Genomic DNA, 11929 nt, shown 5'->3' with positions numbered 1-11929 from the left:
CGCTCCGGACATCGCCAACACTATAATAAACATATTAACCCCTAAACCGCTGCACTCCCGCATCGCAAACACTAGTTAAATTATATTAACCCCTAATCTGCTGCCTCTAATGTTGTCGCCACCTACATACACTTATTAACCCCTAATCTGCTGTCCCTAACATCGCCGCAACCTACATTACTGTTATTAACCCCTAATCTGCTGCCCCCAATGTCGTCGCCACCTACGTGCACTTATTAACCCCTAATCTGCTGTCCCTTACATCGCTGCAACCTACATTACTGTTATTAACCCCTTATCTGCAGCCCCCAATATCGTCGCTACCTACATACACTTAATTACCCCTAATCTGCTGTCCCTAACATCGCCGCAACCTACATTACTGTTATTAACCCCTAATATGTTGCTCCCAAAATCGCCGCCAGCTAACTACACTTATTAACCCCTAATCTGCTGCCCCCAATGTCGCCGCCACTATACTAAAGTTATTAACCCCTAAACCTAACCCTAAGTCTAACCCTAAATAACACCCACTAACTAACTTTAACCTAATTAAAATAATTCCAAATAAAAATTACAATTAATACATAAATTATTCCTATTTAAAAATAAATAAATACTTACCTGTAAAATAAAACCTAAGCTAGCTACAATATAACTAATAGTTACATTGTAGCTATCTTAGGTTTTATTTTTATTTTATAGGTAAGTTTGTATTTATTTTAACTAGGTTAAGTAGTTAGTAAATAGTTATTAACTATTTACTAACTACCTAGTACAAATAAATTCAAATTTACCTGTAAAATAAAACCTAACCTGTCTTACAGTTAAAGCTAACATTACACTAAAATTAAATATATTAAATTAAAAAAATACATTTATCTAAATTACAAAAAAATAATAAACACTAAATTACACAAAATAAAAAAGAAATTATCAAATATTTAAGCTATTTACACTTAATCTAATAGCCCTATCAAAATATAAAAAAGCCCCCCCCCCCCAAAATAAAAAAAAACCCTAGCCTACACTAAACTGCCAATGGCCCTTAAAAGGGCCTTTTGCGGGGCATTGCCCCAAATAAATGCGCTCTTTTACCTGTAAATTAAAATACAAACAACCCCCCAACAGTAAAACCCACCACCCACACAACCAAACCCCCCAAATAAAATCCTATCTAAATAAACCTAACCTTCCTATTGCCCTGAAAAGGACATTTGTATGGGCATTGCCCTTAAAAGGGCATTTAGCTCTTTTACGGTGCCCAAAGTCCCTAATCTAAAAATAAAACTCACCCAATAAACCCTTAAAAAAACCTAACACTAACCCCCGAAGATCCACTTACAGTTTTTGAAGACTGGACATCCATCCTCATCCAGCCGGGATAAGTCTTCATCCAAGCGGCAAGAAGTCCTCAACGAAGCCGGGGGTGAAGTCTTCATCCGAGCGGCAAGAAGTCATCCTCCAGACGGCATCTTCTATCTTCATCCTTCCGACGCGGAGCTTTAATCCTATTGGCTGATCCAATCAGCCAATAGGATTGAGCTCACATTCTATTGGCTGATTGGTACAGTTAAACAGGTAAACAGCTCTTTTACATTAAAAATAAACAAAGTCCCCCCTAATAGTAAAACCCCCCACCCACCAAACCCCCCAAAATAAAAAAAACTAACACTAATAAACCTAATCTACCCATTGCCCTTAAAAGGGCATTCAGCTCTTTTTGACTGCCCTTAAAAGGGCATTCAGCTCTTTTTGACTGCCCTTAAAAGGGCATTCAGCTCTTTTGAGATTTGCCCCCAAAAAAACCTAATCCTGCCGCTGAGGATTGCCACTTCTGGGAAGACTGCTCTGGTCCTCCACTCCGCGCCGCCTTCACTGTGGATGAAGATGATGGACCCGCCTGGAAGAAGACCTTCTCCACCGGACTTCTTAAACCGTGAGTACCTATTTAGGGCTTTAGTGTTAGTTTTTTTTTAAATTATTTGGGGGGTTTAGTTTTTTTAGATTAGTTTTTTTGGGGGGGGCAAATCTCAAAAGAGCTGAATGCCCTTTTAAGGGCAGTGAAAAAGAACTGAATGCCCTCTTAAAGGCAATGCCCATACAAATGCCCTTTTAAGGGCTATTGGTAGTTTAGCATTAGATTAGGGGGTCTTTTTATTTGGGGGGGCTTTTTTATTTTCATAGGGATTAGGTTTATTTTTTTTATTTTGAATAATGTGTTTATTATTTTTTGTAATGTTAGCCTTTTTTATTTTCTATAATTAGATTAATGTAATGTCATTTTTTTTGTATTTTTTATTGAAATTTAGTTTATTTTTATTGTAATTAAGGGGTTAATTTAGGGGGTGTTAGGTTAAGTTAGGGGGCTTAGTAATTAAATTAGTTTTTTGCGTTGTGGGGTTTGGCAGTGTAGGAGTTAATAGGTAATTAAGGTTTAATTAATTGTGGGGGGTTGGCGGTTTAGGGGTTAATAGATGTATTAGGTAGTTTGCGATGTTGGGTTTTGCGGATTTAGGGGTTAATAATCTTATTAGGTAGTTGTTGTTTTTTTTCTTAATACTTTGCGCGGGCGGTTAGTTGTTGTTTTTTTTTTTTAAGTACTTATTGCGGGCGGTTAGGTGTTTTTCTCATATATATTGCGGGCGGTTATTATTATTTTTATTTTTTTAATGCTCCGTTTGCCTTCGCTGCATCCCAGGGGGATTACGAAAATGGCAGGGTGGATTTTTTCACCACCCTGCCATTTTTGGAATCTACCTAGATGCAGGTTTGCTGCATCCAGGTGAATTATTTTGGCTGTGCGCACTGCCAACATTCCTTTGAGGATGCGTGCGCAAATGCCGACGGCGACGGACATTACAAACGCAATTATAGTATAGATGACTGTTCTTCAAGGAATTTGACCTATATAGGGTATAACCTGCACAACTTCAGGACATTAGTTAAGAAGTATAATTGTTTCCCTCATCCTGTTTCCAGTCTGCTATGTATATGTATTACATTCCTAGCCATTTGTATGTAAACCCAAAACTGAGTGTAATAGAGGATCTAAATCTGTTCATTACCTTATATATCCAAAATATCTAAGGGCAAGAATGTGGGCTTCAAATATATAACAATAAACTAACAAATGAAGGGAGAAGAAAATTTATCACAAATGTGTATTAATATAATTGGTGCAGACCCTTAATAAACTATATAAACAAACAAAAAAAGGGTAAAACAAGACGAAAGTTAAATAAACGTACGTCTTCATAAAAGACAGGGAATTAGCACACTTTTAACAATCAAAAATCATAAATGTATTAACTATGCAAAACATACTGAAAAATTAATTTAAAAGATCTTCTCAGTAGTGCATGGAAACATCAAATCATTTAAAAACATACATAACAATGTATGAAAACAAATACAGTATTGTCACTATGGTAGCCAGAATAATAGTTAAAATTGGAGACCTGCAACACCCAAGTAGAGGGCAGCCCCATCTAATAGTAAGTGGGTACGTGCTGTCATAGTATGAAAGGGCATCTATGCAGTCACCCAATCTCACTACATTTATGGAAGTAGCACCCAAAAATATAGGCAACGTTATAAAGCATATACATTTTAAATCAAACCTCATTCAGTGGCTTAGGTCTTTGTTAGATCATTGTTGTTTTTGTTAGCTCTAGCAAACAAGAAGTGATATTAACAATTATTTGGTGGGGACTAACTAGTCATCAGCCCCACTTAAAGGTAAAATAAACCCAAATTTGTTCTTTCTTGATTCAGATAGAGAAAACAATTTTAAACAACATTCCAATTTAATTCTATTGTGTAATTTGCTTAATTCTTTAGATTTCCTTTGTTGAAGAAATAACAATGCACGTGGGTAAGCCAATGAGGCAGATATGTGCAGCCATCAATCAGCAGCTACTGGGCCTATCTAGATAAGCCCTATTTAGCAAAGGTTATCAAGAGAATGAAGCAACTTAGATAATAGAAGTAAATTAGAAAGTTGTTAAAAATTGCATGCTCTTTCTAAATCATGAAAGAAAAAAATTTGGGTTTCATGTCCCTTTAACAAAAAATGGACAAAAAATTATATAATTTGAAAGATATTTGTTTGATCAGGTATGATCAGTCAGTTGCTTTGTTCGATCTAACATAATTACAGAGATATTAGGTATTAAATTAGAAGGGCTAGCCCTCACTTAAAATTTTCAGGTAAAAAAAAATCATTCAGACTAATAGATCTTTGTTAGATTAGGTTAGATAATGCGTTGAGATTTGAGGGAGGGGGCTTACCAGTGGAACTTGTTGCGATGTTTAAAGGACCAGGAAACACAGTAGATTTGCATAATCAACAAATGCAAGATAACAAGACATAGCAACTTCAAATGAGTAGTGGATTTTTTTTCTGACAATTTTAAAAGTTATGTCTATTTCCACTCCCCCTGGACCATGTGACAGCCATCAGCCAATCACAAATACATACACGTACCATGTGACAGCCATCAGCCAATCACAAATGCATACTCGTACCATGTGACAGCTATCAGCCAATCACAAATGCAAATACGTTTATTCTGTAAATTCTTGCACATGCCCAGTAGGAGTTGGTGACTCAAAAAGTTTAAATATAAAAAGACTGTGCACATTTTGTTAATGCAAAGTAAATTGGAAAGTTGTTTAAAATGGCATGCTCTATCTGAATAATGAAAGTTTAATTTTGACTTGAGTGTCCCTTTAACCTTTTCATAAACCCTTAGGACTGCATTGCTGCCCTCAAGTCACATGCTATCTACCTCTGTACCACACTGTGAAAAAATCGCTACAGTTTAAAGTTAAAAGGACATGATAACCAAATGTTGAAACACTTGAAAGTGATGCAGCATAGCTGTAAAAAGCTGACCAGAACATATCACCTGAACATCTCTATGTAAACAATGAAGATATTTTACTTCAAAATGTCCTAAGTATTCACACCCCATTGTAAAGGACTTTAAGCAGCCAGTATGCCTGTCCCGGGACCTGCAAAGGAGTGTGCCTCATGCACACTCATGTTAATTCCCTATTCAGTCTAAGGAGGTTTTACAATGAAATCTCATGAGATCAGAGTAAAAACAGTTCATGACCTCAGCACTGCTGATTGGCTGCTGTTCATTTCTTTTTTAAACCTGCAGTTGGGCAGTAACTGAAAGATAACTTTTTACAGATCACATACTCTGGTGAACTGAGGACATTTTGAGGCAAAATATCTTCCTTTTTTACATAGAGATGTTCAGGTGATAATTTTTACAAGTGATTTAGCATATAAGTATTATGTCCCTTTAACTTACATTGTATTTGCTTGTGAACGTGTAGCTTCATTTGCTTTGTTTTTTTATGTGTCAGCTGCTAAAACAAACCCTAACTAAGTAATGACACAATTCTGGGGGCAGATGGAATAATAGGCCAAGAGAACCATGGAAATAACAAGTAATTAAATAATGATTTTCCTTTCATGCTTATTAAACCTACACCATTTCCTCCCCAGCTTATGTATATATGGGTTGCATCTGGAATACTGTCAGCTTATAATGTTTTCAGAATTTCATCTGTGTGTTTTAGACATTCATTAAAAAAAACCCAGAAAATCATCACATTTATTAATACTGATACTGGTGCTAAAATAGAAAAAATGAGATTGAATTGGAAGACTATTAGATAGATTACAAGTGTTGTATTTTTTTTTTTGCGTAAGAGAAAACTCTGCTAGGATTTTGATTTTTGAGCTTTTTGGGTTGTGTTCGTATTGCAAGTTAAAAAAACAAACTTATTTTGCACTAGCGTTAACCCAAAAAGCACGAAAAAAATAACTTACGTTTTCTCGTGCAACCGAGATCACACAAACACCATTGCCTTTTCGCATTCCCCATGGAAGTCAATGGAAAAAAAATTGTTGAAAAAACAAACACTCCATCGCGCATACAACATAGCATATTCCATTTTTATATGTGTATGACTGTAAATACATATATACACATATAAATATATTAATATATATGGAAACACACACATATATATATATATATATATATACATACAGATACATGCATACATACAAATACATCTTTGGAAATGGGTATGTACGTGTTGTCTGTCTTTAATATTTCTAACACCCGAGATCTCCAATCTTTGAGTCAGTGTTAATATGAGTGTAAGTGTACTTTGTAATGTATTTTTGAAGTGTTTCTGCAACTTTTTTGGTTCAGAAACCAGTTAACCACAGCCCTGAGATTGTGGTAAGGATTGAAACGTAAACGGCAATAGGGAGATGTTCAGGTGATATTTTCTAATCAGCTTTTTCAGCTATGCTACATTAGTTTCAAGTGCTTCAACATTTGGGTATCATGTCACTTTAAGTAAATTTAAAAGTCTTAAAATTGCATGCTTTATCTGAATAAACGTTTAATTATGACTTTCGTTTCTCTTTAACCCCATATGTACTGCACATGTAGACACAACAGTATAGAAAATTATAAATGAACATTTCATAAAAATAATATAAACTGAACAGGAGAAACATTCTAATTTTCCTCAGGACTACTTGTCAGTTGCCTTTTTGGTATTTTAAGGTTTGTGCTATTAATTGATTTGACGACATTTATGTCATGCTAGACCGACCATTAGTAGACAATACTGCAACCTTGGGCAGTGCAGATGGAAGCTGGGTTCCCAAGTTTGCAGATCAGCGGTGACAGCTTTTAACTTGTATATTGCCACAGAGAAATGCAACATGTCCTGCAATGTGCTGCAGCACTTTCTAGCAGCCGAAGCGTTACGGTAATCTGTGAGCTGTTACTTTTGCGGGTCATTGTACAGACGCACACGGCTCTGTGATAATAAATGTTACTGGCTTGCGCACAGACTAAACCCGTTATTTTCTGTCTCCTCAGCTCTTTGCCTCCCAGGCTCAGAGTCTCCTACTTATGACCACAGTGGCCATGCCGGTGTTCAGCAAGAAGAACGAAACTGTAAGTGACACCCATATGACTGCCAATAAATGTAATGGAAGCACAGACAGGGGCATGAGAAGTATAAGGGGCATGTGTGCTTGGTGCATTATTGATTTAGCTCATGTTTGCTAGTGTAAAATACGTTTTAACTTTACTTGATTGAGCAGGTAGCATTTGTATCCGTTTTGTGACATTGCTTCCTAACCTCATCCAATATAGAATTTCAGTGCATTTTGTCCATGTGCAAAGCCAGTTTTATGTTTGTTTTTGGGGTAATCATTTGAAAATTAATGGGTTTATCAAGTCCTTTTAGCTGCGGAATATGATAAGAATGGAACGTGTCATTAAAGGGACATGAAACCCAAAAGTTTTTTTTCATGATTCAGATAGAGAATACAATTTTAAACAACTTTCTAATTTACTTATATTATTTAATGTGTTTTATTCTCTTGGTATCATTTGTTGAAGGAGCAGCAATGCACTACTGGTTTCTAACTAAACACATGGGTGAGCCAATGACAATTGGTATGTATATATATGCAGCGACCAATCAGCAGCTAGAACCTAGATTCCCTGCTGCTCCTGAGCTTTCATAGATAAACCTTTTAGCAAAGAATAACAAGAGAATTAAGCAAATTAAAAAATAGAAGTAAATTGGAAAGTTGTTTAAAATCGTATTCTCTATCTGAATCATGAAAGAAACATTTTGGGTTTCATGTCCCTTTAAGTACTGAGCCAAACAGGACAGGCACAGGACCAGCTTTCACCAAACTCATAATGAAAAAAGTGCTGTTATTACACAATGAAAATGGCTGATTACATAGACATCTAAATGGGCTTATCTGCAGCCATTAAAGGGACAAGAAACCCCAAAGTGTTCTTTCATGATTTGGATAGAACATACAATTTTAAACAACTTTACAATGTACTTCTATTATCAAATTTGCTTAAGTCTATTGTTATCCTTTGCTGAAGGAGCAGCAATGTACTACTGGAAACTAGATGAACATAGCTAGTTAGCCAATCATAAGAGACAAATGTCTGCAGGCACCAATCAGCTGATAGCTCCCTCTAGTGTAGGATATGTGCAAATTATTTTTCAAGAAGGGATACCAAGAGAACGAAGCACATTTAAAAATAGAAGTGAACTTAAAAGTGTCTTAAAATCACATGCTCTATCGGAATCATGCAAGTTAAATTTGACTTTCTTATCCCTTTAAACACCTTGTAAATTACAAGACATTTCTGTTGTGTTGCTATAGAATAACATAACAGCCAAGTCTAAATAATTTTAAAACAAATTAACATTCTTTTTACTGGAATTATTTTTCAGTAGCCAAACTCCACCCATCATTTGCCTTATTTGGAGGAGCCAATTTGGGCTTTACAAACAACATAGCTACCCACAGTCATAAAGTTAGTATAAAGTACACTGTATTGCAGTTGTTATCAGCGCAGTAAGGGGCATATTTGTAGCAGGGTTAGCCTTAAGATGTGAGCATGGTTATTTCAAGTTCAGAGTGTTAGAAATCGCTCAATTTTCAAGGTTAAATTACATGAGATGGGGCAAAATAAATAACCAAAATATATTGCCAAGTTGTTAAATTATGCAGAACAGAAAAATAAATGTAGGACCATTAAGGACTAAGTTCCCCCCCCCCCTCCCCCAATTTCCGTTCTTTAATGACATGGGCAATTTTGGCATTTATGCTCACTACTGGTTTCACCTTAAAGGGATAGTAAACACCAAAAATGTTATTGTTTAAAAAGATAGATAAGCTCTTTATTTACAATTCCCCAGTTTTGCATAACCAACACTGTTATAGAAATATACCTTTTACCTCTGCAATTACTTTGTATCTAAGCTTCTGCTGACTGCCTCCTTATCTCAGATCTTTTGACAGACTTGCATTTCAGGCAATCAGTGCTGACTTTTAAATAACTTCACGTGCGTGAGCACAGTGTTATCTATATGAAACACATGAACTAACGCCCTCTAGATGTGAAAAACTGTCAAATGCATTCAGATGAAAGGCGGCCTGCAAGGGCTTAGAAATTAGCATATGAGCCTACCTAGGTTTAGCTTTCAACTAAGAATAACAAGAGAACAAAGCAAAGTTGATGATTAAAGTAAATTAGAAAGTTGTTTAAAATGACATGCCCTATCTGAATCATGAAAGTTTCATTTGGACTTTATTATTCCTTTAATTATTCACTCATCCATACATATTCTACACCGTTTAACACACAAACATGCCTTTCTTGTGATACCCTATATGGGTACATAAAATAACAATAAAATAGGAATTTAATACAAAAAACTATATATTTGTTTGCAGTAATCTTTAAAACAATTTCTACAAAACTAATGTAGCTAAAGAAAAATACCTCCAACCAGATTCATTATGTTGTCCTGATTTTAGGAATACCTCATAAATTTAGGTTTCCAAGTAATTTACACTAGAATTTACTATGCTTGGACTAAAAGCTAAATAGTGGTCACCCAATTCAAAACTGCTACATAAAAGTATATATTTGTAGAATTAAGACACCCCAGGGTATTTATGCAGAGGTATTTTGACACATTATATTTAACCCTTTCATCACCAAGGGCAGAAAATAAAATTTAGGCGAATATATAAATATAGTTTATTTAAATTAATTTAATATTTGTTTTACTGTATGTGTTCAATGGGACAGAATAGTAGGGGCCAAGCTAACAGTCTCAATATCACATTTCGAAATAAGATTTTTTTTTTAAAGGACATTAAACACTTCTTGTTTTTGTGTAGAAACTTGTATTTGTCTCACGTTCCCTAGGAATCCAAAAAGCAAATTGTGTAACCAGCAAATGCTGCAAATCAAAAAGCTGGTTTAGGCAATTTGCAGCATTTTAAAAAACGACACCGTTTGCTTTTTGACCTCTGTAACGAGCAAGGGAAAAAGCACATTTTCTTATGCAGATAAATGATGATAGCAATGATAATACTACTAGTTAGTAAAGTGTTTTTAATGATAGCAGCTAAAATGGAATAAATGGAAGAGTTGTTTTTAATTTCCTATGACTAAGCGCCACTAGGGGCGCGAAACGCGTCTTTACAGCCTTTGTTGTATCCTTGCATACCCATGCATAATTTTTGTTTAATAAAGTCTATTTTTGTATTCCCCCCTCCGAGTGCTCAGATCATTGCTTTTTTGTTTTTTAATTTGCCATTTGGATAAGTACATCTCTTTAGAACAAGTTTTGGAACTCATAAATTGTTCTTTATTGTTTGTATAGAGCAGTCCTCTGTTTATCATTTAGGCTGTCTGTCAGCTGTATTTGTTAGTTAGAGGAGCATACAAGCATATAGTGAGAAGACATCCCCAGAATCCTCTGAGCAGTGCTTCATCAATTCTTGTCTCACTTTTAGAGATCAGAAGGTATCCTTCTTGGTGTTGTGGGGACTGATGTCCCTCTGAGGGAACTTCTGAAGCTAGCACCAAGATATAAGGTGAGGACCTGTCAATTAATGTATTCTTCCCTTAGACATTCTTCCCAGGGCATGTTCACATTATATCATTCTAAATATAGTTCTGCATCGGGGAAGACTTGGACAATGACTATAGGATTTAGTCATGTGATCATACGTCCCTTCAATGATACAGAGCATAATATGATGTATTTATTTTATCTTAGCTGGGCGTTCATGGATATGCTTTCCTAAATACTAATAATGGGTACATCCTCTCTCACCCCGACCTACGACCCCTGGTAAGTGAATTCTACCTTCTTTTATTAGATTTTTTACTTTGACATCAAAGGGACACTAAACCCAACTTTTTTCTTTCATGATTCAGATAGAGAATACAATTTTAAATGGCTATCCAACTTACTTCTATTATCTAATTTGCTTCATTCTTTAGATATACTTTGTTGAAGAAATAGCAAAGCACATGGATGAGCCAATCACACAAGACATCTATGTGCAGCCACCAATCAGCAGCTAGTGAGCCTATCTAGATATCCTTTTCAGCGAAGGATATCAAGAGAATAAAGCAAATTAGATAATATAAGTAAATTATAAAGTTGTTTAAAATTGCATGCTCTTTCTAAATGATGAAAAAAACTATTTGGGATTTCATGCCCCTTTAAGATAATCTCCACATGGTCGATTGCATTCCATCATCTCAAAATAAAGATTTTTGTTTTTTTAATAGGCAATAATGTTTTTAAATTGCATTTGTATTTTGCAAAAATAAAAGTGCTTTTATTTCTGTACTTCACAACAGGACCTCTCTAATCTATCATATAAACTCTATAATCCTTTATGGGCCGCTATTTCACATGTTGCTTGATGACAATTTAGTAAGGTGATCACAGTAACAGCAGTGGCCACTTGGCCATTTTCAACATTATTTACTAAAATCTAAGCAAGAATATAGTTTTTTTGGTTTTTTTTTAGGTTTTTGCCACCACTATCTCCCATGCAATGAATTATAAATATAATAATGGTATTTTCTAAATCTGCTGGACCTGCCAAAAAAACAACATATAATTTGTGTGGGTAACTCACTGAAATATAACTTACAATATGGTTTAAATGTAGGTAGCAAAAAAAGCTAAAAATTGGCTCAGCATTGGGGTGAAAAAGGCTTAGCATAGAAAGGGTTAAGGGTGTGGTACATTTGACCACCCAGTAATGAGCTTTTTACAAAATATAAAAATGTAGCATTCTCTAGTGGCATTGTGCAAAATCAATTATATGTGAAAGACGAGTGAAATATAGGTATCTACATTTGTTTTATAGAACTAATCCTTCATTAGAGCACCCAACTACAACAATTAAAGGGACACTGAACACAAATTTTCTCTTGATAAGTGTGTTCAGTCCACGGGTCATCCATTACTTATGGGATATATTCTCCTTCCCAACAGGAAGTTGCAAGAGGATCACCCAAGC

At 35.3% G+C, this 11929-nt stretch overlaps 1 protein-coding gene and 1 long non-coding RNA gene across 2 annotated transcripts in view; one reads left to right on the top strand and one right to left on the bottom strand.

Moving 5' to 3' along the window:
• CACNA2D4 (calcium voltage-gated channel auxiliary subunit alpha2delta 4) overlaps positions 1-11929 on the top strand; it is a 1345448-nt gene that overhangs the window by 513220 nt on the left and 820299 nt on the right. The window contains exons 14-16 of the mRNA XM_053718853.1: positions 6927-7004; positions 10400-10480; positions 10666-10740. Of these exons, the coding sequence (XP_053574828.1) occupies positions 6927-7004; positions 10400-10480; positions 10666-10740 (234 nt within the window). The remainder of the gene's footprint in view (positions 1-6926; positions 7005-10399; positions 10481-10665; positions 10741-11929) is intronic.
• Positions 1-11929, bottom strand: part of LOC128664141 (uncharacterized) — a 326605-nt gene that overhangs the window by 234283 nt on the left and 80393 nt on the right. The window lies entirely within an intron of this gene.

Source organism: Bombina bombina, chromosome 6 (assembly GCF_027579735.1).
Source record: "Bombina bombina isolate aBomBom1 chromosome 6, aBomBom1.pri, whole genome shotgun sequence".
NCBI classification, from domain to species: domain Eukaryota; kingdom Metazoa; phylum Chordata; class Amphibia; order Anura; family Bombinatoridae; genus Bombina; species Bombina bombina.
Note: the sequence above shows the minus strand (reverse complement) of the source record. Positions and strands in the feature narration are given on the sequence as shown.